Source organism: Hypanus sabinus, chromosome 3 (assembly GCF_030144855.1).
Source record: "Hypanus sabinus isolate sHypSab1 chromosome 3, sHypSab1.hap1, whole genome shotgun sequence".
Classification (NCBI taxonomy): Eukaryota; Metazoa; Chordata; class Chondrichthyes; order Myliobatiformes; family Dasyatidae; genus Hypanus; species Hypanus sabinus.
The window spans coordinates 103,686,767-103,699,448 of record NC_082708.1 but is presented as its reverse complement, the minus strand read 5'-3'; the positions used below and the strand labels follow the sequence as shown (position 1 = coordinate 103,699,448).

Sequence of the window (12,682 nt, the reverse complement as noted above, 5' to 3'; positions counted from 1 at the left end):
GAACAAGCGTGTGTCATGCAAAGGAGATGTGAAAAAAATAGATCTGATCCCTTGATGAAATTTTGACTTGGGTGGAAATGCAAACCTAAATTTATTGATTCAGCCACCTGTCATTCATCTCCCCGAGTTTGCATTGTATGAACAAGAATTATACAGGCAACAGGCAAGAATTACAACAGGCAGCAGCTGGAATTGAACCCTGGTCGCTGGTACTGTAAAGCGTTATGCCAACTACTACACCACTTTGCCACCCATGTACAGCCTGTTCCAGTAAAATGCCAACTTATTCCCTTGCTAGATGAAGAAATATAGGAGCTGATTTAGAACATTTGTCACCAGACATCAAGTCTGCTCTGCTATTCAGACATAACTGACTTATTTTCCCCTGCCTCGTGCTGCCTCCTCCCCATAACCTTTGATACCCTTACTAATAAGAACTTACCAGCCTCTATTTTAAATATACTCTGTCTGTAGCAATGAAGTCCACAACTTCAGCACCTTTTGGCTGAAGAAATTCCTCCACATTTCTGTTCAAAGGGGAAGTACTTTTATTCTGAGACTATGCCCGCTGGTCCTAGATTCTTCCACTAATGAAATGGTCCTCACCATGTCCTTTCTGTCTAGCCTTTCAATTTAGGTAGATTTCAATGAGATGCCCCCTTATCTTTCTAAACTCCAGGGAAAACAGGACTAAAACCACTAAACACTCCTCAAAAGTTAACCCTTTTATCCCTGGGATTATTCTGTAAATCTCCCCTGGATCTTCTCCTATATTACCACATTCTTCCTTAGATATGAAGCTCAAAACTGCTCTCAAATGTGGACTGACAAATGCTTTATAAAGCATCTGTATTACATCCTTGCTTTTACATTCTAGGTCTCTTGAATTGAATGCTAACATTGTATTTGCCTTCCTTACTACAAATCAATCTGCAGGTTTTTTCTTAGGGAATCCTGCACTAGATCTCCCAAGATGCTGGAGGAACTCAGCAAGTCAGGCATCATCTATGGAGAGGATTAAACAGTCAACGTTTCAGGCTAAGACCTTTCATCGGGGCTGGAAAGGAAAGAGCCAGTAGCTAGAACAAGGGAGGGGAAGGGGCACAAGCTGGCAGCTTGTAGACAAGGCCAGGTGATGGGGAAGGTCAGTAAGCATGGATGGGCAGTGGGGATGAAGTAAGAAGTTAGGAAGTAATAAGGTGGAAGAGGTAAAAGGATGAAGATGAAGAAACCTGATAGGAGATGTCCTACATAGCACCCTGGAATCTCTGTATCCAGCACACATTCCCTGTAACTTGTGCTATCTCTAACAGGATCCTACCACCAAGCACGTCTGTCCCTCCATCCCCCAACTCCCTGCTTTTCATTGAGATTGATTTTGATGTGACTCTCTTTTCCACTCATTCCTTCCACTGATTTCACTCCTGGAACTTATCAATGCATGAGGCCTCACCCTGAGTATTGTGAACAGTTTTGGGCTCCTCACTTAGAAAAGATAGGTTGGCATTGGAGAGGGTCCAGAGGAGGTTGACAAGGATGATTCAGGGAATGAAAGGGGTATCATACGAGGAATGGTTGATGGCTCTGGGTCTGTACTTGCTGGAAGGATGAGGGGGAATCTCATTGAAACCTTTCGAATGTTGAAAGGCCTACGCAGAATATATATAGAAAGGATGTTTCCCATGGTGGGTGAGTCTGGACAAGAAGGCACAGCCTCAGGATAGAGGGGTGCCCATTTAAAAAACACAGGTTCAGAGAAATTTATTTAGCCAGAGAGTGGTATATTTGTGGAATTTATTACCACATGCAGCTGTGGAGTCCAGATTGTTGGGTGATCTGTCTAGGTGAGGCAATACTTCATCTGCGAATCTGTGAGGGTGACTATTGTATCTTATGCTCCCAGTGTGGCCTCCTGTACATCAATGAGACCTAATGCAGAATGGACAGCCATTTTGTTGAGCACCTGCACTCTACCCACCACAAAAGTAAGGATCTCCTGATGGCTATGTTTCAATCCGACTTCCCATTCCTATTCTGACATATCTGTTTCTGGCATCTTCTATCACCATGATGAGGCCACACTCAAAGATCAAAGTAAACTTGTTATCGAAGTACCTGTATGTCACCATATACTACCCTGAGATTCATTTTCTTGCAGGCATTCACAGTAGAACAAAGCAATACGGTAGAATCAGTGAAAAACTATACACAAATAACCAGCGTGCAAATACAAACAAATAAATAAATAGATAGACAAATACATAAATATATCTATGAATATGAGAACATGAGTTGTAGAGCCCTTGTAGGTGAGTCCATAGTTTGTGGAATCAGTGCAGTGTTGGGGTGAGTGAAGTTACCCATGCTGCTGGTTGAAGAGTGGAGGAGTAACACCTCATATTTCATTTGGGCTGCTTCCAAGGTGAGAGCACGAACACCGATTTCTCTAACTTCCAGTAATTATTTTCCCCTCCCCTTTCTCTTTTTCCATTCCCATTCTGGTTATCATCTCACCCCTTCTCCTCACCTGCCCATCACCTTCCTCTGATTCCCCTCATCCTTCCCTCTTTTCCATAGTCTTCTGTGCTCTACTATTAGATTCCTTCTTCTTCAGCCCTTTACCTCTTCCACCTATCACCTCCCTGTTTATCACCACTCCCCTGCTAAACCTGGTCTCACCTACCACCTGCCAGCATGAACTCTTTCCCCCTTCCCCTTTCCCTCTTATTCTGTCTTCTGCCCCCTCTTTGTCTAGTCCTGATGTCGGATCTCAGCACAAAACTTTTGATTGTCCATAGTTGCTGTTTAACTTGCTGATTTCCTCCAATGTTTTGTGTGTTGCTCAAGAGTTTCACCATCTGCAGAATCTCTTGTGTTTATGACTAGGACTCCCAAGTCCACTTGCACATCCAATTTCTGAATTCTGTCCCTGTTTAGAAAATTATCATACCTTTATTCCTTAAACCAAAGTGCACTTCCTTCCACAGCATTTTATCTGCCATTTCATTGCCAACCTAAGCAACCTGACCTAGACCTTCTCCTGACTCCCTGCTTCCTCAACACTATCTGTTCCTTCACCTATCATTGCGTCATCTGCAAACTTGGCCACAAAGCCATCAATTCCGTCATCCAGGTCATTAATACATAATGTGAAAGGAAGTGGATCCACCAGTGATCCTGGCAGAACACGACCAGACACTAGCAACCAGCCAGCAAATGGCCTCTTTATACTCACTATTTGCCTTCTGTTAGTTTAGCTGGTCTTCTATCCATGCTCACAATTTTCCTGTAATACCTTTGGCTCCTCATGCCTGCTACCACCAAATAACATCAAGCCGAACATAAACCTCCAAGTTAATTTATTCTAAAAATAAAAGTTGTTCACATTTAAGTAATCACTTTTGAGCTTCTCAGGTGTAGACTGTGGGTCAGTAGGTCAAGCTGCCAATGACGTTGTCTCATATTTCTTCTAGCCGAATGATCTGATTGCGTTTGGAGTTTGTTTTAACTTGAACCAAGCTACAAGTGGGACAATGCCAGATTAGGCATCACTGTAGAGTTCTCTAGATTTTTCATTTAAAGAAAATCAGGAACAGACCTTTCTCTCATATGTGAAAGAAACTGAACAGTAACTAAAGGAAAATAAAGCAAGGATGGTAGAGTGAAGCATATCTGACTCACTATATATTTAAGAACTATTTGTTCAATCTGTCAAACTTACACATAGATTTGCATTTGGAGTTTAAGCCACGGTCATTTTCTTTGACAGAAGAAAGTATGATAGATGAGCCTGATGTCTTCCCTATCTCACTGGAGTTCAGACACCACAGTTATGTGGAAATGAAAAGGTTGCTGAAGCAGACTGCGTCAATCTGTGCAGATATATCGTTATTGTACACTCTGGGCCGTAGCTATGAAGGCAAAGACCTTTACGTAATTGAATTCTCAGACAATCCTGGTGAACATGAAGAGCGTAAGTAGCTCATGTTAATCTTGTCAATTCTCTTCCCACCATTTATTTTCAGTATCTTTGTTTGGAATAATATTACTGGAACCTGAGAAGAGGCAACAGCATTTTTTTTTACTGATAGATTTTACTAAACTGGACCTGAGAGTCAAGCATTTGGGTCTGGAGCCCAGCACCAGGAGTTAACACTAATGCTGAAGTTGTGCATCAGTTAAATGACTCCTGTCTGGTATCCACTTGTATTCACAGCAAAGAGGCTGTGGAGTAGAAAGTATAGTCAGCAGGCTACAGTGAAGAACTTATGAAAGGGGTCCTGGGCAGTCAGTTTGTGAAAGACTTTGCAGGGGATCAGAGCTCCAGCAGGATCCGAGGAGCTGCTGGATGTGAATAAACCCAACAAGTCTCTGCCAAGGAGAGCTCTGTTGCTTCCAGGTATATGAACCATATGAAGTTTTCAAGGTTGGACATCTATTTTGATTTACATTAGCTGTGAGCCACAACTCCCCTATCACTCAGTTAAACTTACGCAACATTTGAACACTGGCCTGACCCTTCACCCATGTTTTGAGTGAGGCTGTCAAGGGCTAGTCTTGAGGGAAATAATAACTAAATAGCTTGGAAGGTGATATTTTGGAACCTGGATCCAGTACTTTTTTAAAACTCTGATTATACTCAAGCAGGATGGGGAGATTAAAGAGAAAATTTACATGAGGTAATTTAGGCTCTGTATAAAATGCAATTATTTAGATCACTTTGGACAAAGTGAATCAACCCGCCAGGCTAGAAACTAATGGATCATGTCAAGTGTGATTTTACTTTACTTTGACTTTTAGTACAAACAGAAGTCCAGACTTTATTTTAGCGATACCGTGCGGAGTAGTTACTCCATTTTAGCCTTAACCTAATCACAGGACAACTTACCATGACCAATTCACCTACCCAGTATGTTTTTCAGCCGTGGGAGGAACCTGGAGCACCGGAGAAACCCATGCATTCCATGGGAAGGACATACAGAGACTCCTAATAGAGGATGCCAGGGTTGAACTACAAGCACTGACACCCCGAGCTGTAATGGCTTTGCGCTAACCACTACAGTACCATGGTGCATTTCTCTTATGAAATTCGGTCGAAGAAACCCTTTCATTGACAAAGGAAATCTAACTAAGTTTATAAATGGTGCACTAACCATAAATCTCATTTTACCTTTCAGTTGAGCCAGAATTTAAATACATTGCAAATATACATGGCAATGAAGCATTGGGAAGAGAGCTTCTGATTTACCTTGCACAGTACTTGTGCTCTGAGTACTTGAGTGGAAACCAAAGGATTCAGACTTTGATCAATACCACCAGAATCCATCTTCTTCCTTCTTTGAATCCTGACGGCTATGAAATAGCATCTGAAGAGGTATTGCTTTCTTTTTTTCAACTTTTTCTGCTCTTAGTAACAAGTACTAACAGATTTCTTGTGGAATTGCTCACAATAAATGGATTATATAATAATAATACATTCTTTATTGATCTCAAGTGGGAAATTATTTCATTATGGCAGCAACATTTAAAAACACACTTATCAATAATAATAAATATAATAATATTAACTAATAATAAAATATAGAATAGTAATATACACAATAGTAATTTACCAATGTGCAATAGTAATGCACAAAATAATAAAACAGAGACTATTGTACTATGATGTGTGTTCTCCTGTCCAGCAGAGATGAATGTTGTATATGCTTATTGCGTTTGGTAAGAAAGGTTTTCTATAACGATCGTTGCGACAGTGGAGCTGAATGGGCCTGTTTGAAAGGTTGCTCTGCTGCTTATTCAGTGGGTCATGGAGAGGATGTACCTGATCATCCATAAAGGATAACAGTATGTTAGTGACCTCCTCTCCACCAGTAACTCAAGAGTCTGGGTTGTAGCCAAGGACAGATCCAGCCATTTCAGTGAGTTTATTTAGTCTTTTTGATCAACAGCACCAATGCTGCTCCCCAAATTAAAGCTGAAAAGAAGATTGCATTTGCTGTGACAGGATGGTGAAAGATCACACTTTGGAGAATCTCATAATCCTTAGAAAATAGAGTTTGCTCATCTCCTTCTTGTAAACAGCCTTGGTGCTGGTTTTCCAGTCAAGTCTGTTGACAAGGTGAACACCCAAGTATTCGTACTCCTCCACCACAACAACTTCTTCTCCCAGAATGTATATAGGACACATCACCATCCTCCTCCTCCTAAAATCAATCATCATCTCCCTGGCTTTGGTCACATTCAGGAGCAAGTGATTCCTCTCACACTCCACAAGCTTGTCCAGCTGTCCTCTGTACTCGAACTTCTGCCCATCTCTGATGTACCCAACCACCACAGAGTCATCAGAAAACTTCTGCAAGTGACAAGACACAGAGTTGTACTGAAAGTCTGAGGTGTACAGTGTGAACAGAAACTGAGATAAGATATATAAACACAAACATAAGTAAAGATCCAATCAACGTACAAGGTTTAAGACTGTTTACTGCCATTCTTCAGGAAATGATTGTTACTCCAGATCCAATGTAGCATAAAAAGCATAAGGAAGACATAAAGTATGCTCAAAGGAAAATTAATCTCAGAGTTGTATGTGGTGATGCATATGTACTTTGATAATTCATTTACTTTCAGCATTAAATAAAAACAGTAACTATAAATATAAAAGCAATCTTATGCACAAATTAATTGTTATATACATAGACAGATTGTATGTACATGAGGTGATGTGTATTTAGTGGTGGTGGTGAGGTTGATGGCTGGGTTGATTGGTGGAGGTGTTGATCAGTCTAACTCCTTGGGGAAGTACTTGGTTTTGAGTTTAGTGGCCCCGGTATGGATGCTGAATAGCTTCTTCCCTGATGGGACTAGGACAAACAGACCACAGGCAGGGTGGGTTGACTCCTGGATATTGCTGGTCTTCTTCCAGCATCTTTCTGTATATATATCCTTGATGGCAGGTCGGCTGGTGCCTATGTTGCATTGGGCAGTTTAACAACCGGTTGTAGAGCACACCAGAGTATTTTCCGTGATACAGCATGTTAGGATGTTCCCCTGTGAGCATCTGTAGAAGGTGGTGAGTATTGATATGCATAGACCAGCTCTCTTCAGCACAAAGTGCTATGGCAGAAAGTAACTTGGGAGTAAGTACAAATGTGTAAACTTTCAAAGCTTAAAGCTCCATATCTGAATGAAGATAGCTTTTGCGACTAGGTACATAAGTTAACAGCACAAATGGAAACATACGTAGGTGTATGATAGAGCAGCTTTTACAGAGAGCTGGTTGCAGGATGACCAGAGCCATGACTGGAAGCTCAGTATTTCCAGTTATTCAAGCGGGTGAGGAAACCAAGTTTGCTGATAAGACAAAGTAAGTGGGAGAGTATGTTTTAATGGGCATTTTGGACTCAGTAACCTGATACAGATAAATTGAGTGAGTGGGCACAACTTGGCAAATAGAATTTAATGTCGGGAAGTGTGAAGTTGTGCAGCTGGTAAGAGGAATCGTAAGGCTGGCAGGTATCTGTATAGGAAAAACAAAGACTGCAGATAAGCAATGGCAAGATGGCATTAGAACATAGAACAGTACAGCACAGAAACAGTGGTTGTGTGGTTCACAATGTTGTGCTGAACGAACTAAACTAATAGTTAAATGCACAACTAAACTGATCGCTTCCTACCTACACAATTATCCATATCCCCCTCTTTTCTGCTTATTCATCAGCATTTCCATTTATCTGTGCCTCTCATAGTTTCATAAAGTACTGTTAGATCTCTCCTCAGCCTCACTGCTCCAGAGAAAACAACTCTAATTTTTCCAACCAGTCTGTTTTGTTTTCTCTTAAAAACATAAAATTAATTCAAAGAAACTCAAGCGAGTCCGAAAATATGGGTCTGAATTTGTCTTTAATTGAAGCAAGGCATGCACATATCAATTAGTAGCATGATGACATAAGCAATTAACATGTTTTACACATAATCTGTAATTAATTATTACAATGAAAAAGAATGCTTAAACAAACAATATATACCAGATTACTCAAATATTATTGAAAGATGAAATACACAATTCTCTCCTTATAGCTAAAACCCTCTAATCCAGGCAACACGTCCAAAGTCTCCAAATCCCTCCCAAAACTGCTAAGAATCTTGACATTATCTGTGTACCTTCCCTTTTGATTTCCAGAAGTGCAATGCCTCTCACCTGCCTCAATCTCCAACTATGTAGACTTTGATAATAAATTTATTTAGAACTTTGAATTTTGACATCCTGGCCAAGAAAGTGCACCAGCACTTTCACTTCCTCAGGAAGCAAAAAAGAGACAATGATCTCTGCATGAGCCTCCACCTATCCAGCACATCATAAATACAAGAGATTATGCAGATGCTGGAAACCCAGAGTAACACACACAAAGTGCTGGAGGAACCTAGTAAGTCTTGGCACCATCTATGGAAAGGCATATACTGTTGATGTTTTGGGCTGAGACCCTTCTTCAGGGATGGAAAGGAAGAAGGAAGATGCCAGAATAAAAAGGTGAAGGAAGGGGAAGGTGGACAAGATAGAAGGTAATAAGTGAAGCCAGGTGAGGTGGAAGATAGATGCTATGAAGTGAGAATCTGAGAGGTGTTAGTTAGAAATGTTTAACGAGGTGAAGAAGAAGGAATCTGATAGGACAGGAGAGTGGGTTATGGGATAAAGGGAAGGAGGAGGGGCACTAAGGTGAAGTGATAGGCAAATGAAGAGAAGGGAAGGGGTAAGCAGGAAGCTGAAATGGTGACAGAGAAAAGGGGTGGTGAGGAGAAATAACTGTAAGTTAGAGAAATTGATATTCATGTAGTCTTGTTGGAGGCCACCCAGAAGGAACATGATAAGTTGCACCTCCAAACTGAGGGTGGCCTCATCATTGCTGTACAGGAGGCCATGGCTGACATTTCGAAAAGGAATGGGGATTGGAATTAAAATAGTTGACCACTGGAAAATCCTGCCAGTTGTGTACAGAGCTAAGGTCCTCAACAAAGTGATCCCCCAATTGTGTCTCGCTGATGTAGAAGAGGTCGCACTGGTCATATTAAATACAGTAGATAACCCCAATGGACTCGCAGGTGAAGTGTGGCCATACTGAAGTGTGAAAGGTTGTTTAGGGCTGTAAATGATGGTGAGAGAGGAGATGAATGGGCAGGTATAGCACCCATACTGTTGGCAAGGATAAATGCCAGGAGGGAGCGACGATGAAAGATCTCGGCATGAAACATCAACTGGATATTCCTTTCTGTAGGTAATGCCTAAGCTGATGAGTTTCTCCAGCAATTTGTGTTTGTTACTCTGCAATATTCAGCAAGAGTGTGTTTAACTATCTACTCTTGAATTTCAATGCTCATCACCTTCCTCTGGTGTCCCTCCACTAGTACCTCACCATTACCATCCTTGGAGTCACCACTGACCAGAAAATTAACTGGATAATCAAATATGCACTGTGTATTTAAGAACAGGTCAGACAGAGGCCGCTAATCCTGGAATAAGTGGATCCCCTCCTGATTTACAAAGATATCTACCAAATACAAGACTCTCTTCACTTAATGAAAATCATGCTTACAATATTCAGGAGGCTTACCATCTCTGTTCACTTTCATGAATGTTTATGCACACCGTCACTGATGCATTATGGCTACAGTTGTCACCATCTAGAAATTGTCCAGTAATAATTCACTAGCTATTGCTTAGCAGCATCTGCCAAATCAATGACCTTGAAGGACATGAACAGCAAGTGCATGGGAATGCAACCACCCTGCAAGTAGTTGGGAAGCACATTGACATTCCTTTTTGGTGCTGGGCGAAAATCTGGAACTTGCTCCTTAAAAGCAGTTCTGATGGCGAGTATGCAGGGCTGCTGTTCACCACCATGCTATCAAGGGCATTTAAAGTTGGATATTATATGCTTGTGGGTGGTGGGGTGGAGATATGTCTCTACCAAAGGGGGTGTAAGGTGCTCCTTCCCTCTACTAGCCTGCAGGTCACCCTTGGGCAAGGTGTAGCACCTGTCTAGCCCAGTGATCAGGGTCATGTAAAACCATGGGAGCAGGTGATGGATGGTTGTATGAGCAGTTGGTGCATATCATAAGACGTGGTGTCAGGCATACAACCTCTGAAGAGTATTGATAATGGCTGGGGTCACCTGTCTTGTAAAGACACTGCCCAGAAGAAGGCACTGACAAACCACTTCTGTAGAAACATTTGCCAAGAACAATCATGGTCATGGAAAGACCATGATCGCCCATGGCACACAACAAACAGACAGTTAAATACTAGACTTGCCAGCAATGCTTACATTTTCTACAAGGTCATGCCATCATTGATGATTAAGAGAAGACTATAGGGAAAAGCGTATTAGCAGTGCAGCTAGATTAAAGCACTGATCTTGAAAACAATTTTAAATAAATCGTTGATACTGGAGTAGCTTTTTCTCTGAACTGGTGATTAAATCAAAATAGTGGTCAGAAATGCCTATTTTTGTATTAAATGTCAAAATATTATTCCAAGACTTCAAAGAAAATCTGTTAATCATTGTGTTTGTCCTGTATTGCATTGCACACTCTGTAATTTCTGCACTATTTAGTTTATGGCTCATTATTCTCATTTTCTGCATGATATATCACCAATCCAGAAGTGACTGAGCATAAAAAAGAGTAATTACCAGATTACTTGAGTTAAAATAATTACTTAAGAATAAATTATAAAGATGTGTAGCTCTGATGTGTAATAAAATAGATTAACAGTAAAATACTTTGAAACAACCTTTTGAGACAATGCCTCATTGTACAATGCACCATCCATCATTACGAACCCTCACCACCCAGGAAATGCCCTCTTCTCATTACTACCAACAAGGTGGAGGTACAGGAGCCTGTAGACCCACACTCAATATTTTAGAAACTGCTTCTTCCCTTCTGTCATTAGGTTTCTGAATAGACAAGTAATCTATGATCACTACCTTTTTATTTTTGCTCCGTTTTTGCACTTCTTAAGTGATTTTCATTATATATATTTATATACACACATACATATATATACTGTATATTGCAATATAATTTATAGTACCTTTTATATATTCTACTGCTGCTGCAAAACAACAAATTTCATGATGTAGTGTACAGTACAATACTGTGCAAATATTTTAGACTCACATGATTCTGATTCTGACATTCTGAAAAGAAGTCAATGGTATTAAAAATGCTGATATAGTCAACATCTTCACTGACATGTGAATATCTAAAAGGACCTAAAGGAAGTTTGGTGTGACAGAGAAAGACATGCCTTATTTAAATACAATGTTCTTTATCTCCATTCATTATTCACACCATTATTTTTAATTTTATATGGATAACACAAAAATGCATAAAACAATGACACACAATTTTGAAGCTATAAAAATTATTCATGATGTAGAGATGCTGTCTCAAGACTTGGGCAATAAAGCACTTCTTAGGAAGAATAAATTATTTTTAGATGAAGGGCAGACTGGAAGTTTGCATCATTGGGGGATATTTTAGTAATGACTTTAATGGAATAAAATAAAATATAAATGGGAGTCTTTAGAGCTAATGGAACTTACCATTGTAGAATAAAATAATAACCCTGATAAAGGCATTGAACTATTAGAAGAGGATTTGCATTCCATTATGCGTAACATATGATCTTCTTTTCAATATTAATAATAATCATGTTTTTCTTTTATGTTATAGAAATATAATGGTCTGTAGCTGCTGGTGATGTTGAAGAGGAATTTTTTTTATGAAGGCACAAATGAGGATTTTACATTTAAATCAAGAGAATTAAGGACTGGAGAAAAGATAAGCAGGAGAACTATGTAATGGTTGAGTAGGATTTAGCTTGGCTTTGATTAGTATTTCGTATGACCTGAAGTTTATGAAGGATTGAGGGAAAAAAGAGCAATCAAAATAACACTTCAGTGAATAACATTGTTCAGTGAAAAGTACTATTGATGAAACTCACTTATCACTATTCCAAGGAAACATTTATTTATTTTTTCTAATAATACAGGGGCCTGGGTACAATGGATGGATTACTGGACGGCCAAATATGCAAAGCATCGACTTGAACAGAAACTTCCCAGACTTAACAACAGAGTTTTATCGAGAAAGAAGAAAAAGGGGAGGCCGTGTTGATCACATACCAATTCCAAGGTCATACTGGAAGGGTAAGGTATGAGCTGTTAACATATTGTTAAAAATTAGACTTGCTTAGTCTATACTGTAATATATGACAAGTTATGGGATTTTCATTTACTGGATAAAATCAACTGTCCTTTTCCTGACGTTTCCACTCTTACTGCTTTCATACACTGCTATCAAGTTGCTTGTTAAGACTGTACAGGATATTTCCATCCACTCTCTTAAGGCCCTTCAATGTTTGATAGGTTTCAATAAAGTCAACTCTCATTCTTCAGAATTCCAGTGAGCAGAGGCCCAGAGTCATCAAGTGCTCTTCATATGACAAGCCTTTCAATCCCAGAATCACTTTTATGAACCTCCTCTTAACCCTCTCCAATGTCATCACGTCCTTTATTAGATAAGGGGCCCAAACCTGCTTGCAATTCTCCATGAGGCTTCGCCAGTGCTCTATAAAGCCTCAGCATTACATCCTTACTCTTATATTCTAGTCTCTCAAAAT

At 40.0% G+C, this 12,682-nt stretch overlaps 1 protein-coding gene across 2 annotated transcripts in view; it reads left to right on the top strand.

The window, feature by feature from the left end:
• The window catches only part of cpz (carboxypeptidase Z), a 74,322-nt gene that overhangs the window by 27,722 nt on the left and 33,918 nt on the right, over positions 1–12,682 (top strand). The window contains exons 4-6 of one of the 2 annotated variants that reach the window (XM_059964885.1): positions 3,773–3,973; positions 5,178–5,374; positions 12,053–12,214. In XM_059964885.1, coding sequence (XP_059820868.1) covers positions 3,773–3,973; positions 5,178–5,374; positions 12,053–12,214 — 560 coding nt within the window. Of the gene's footprint in view, positions 1–3,769; positions 3,974–5,177; positions 5,375–12,052; positions 12,215–12,682 lie in introns of both variants that reach the window. The other variant, XM_059964883.1, reaches the window with a different exon arrangement.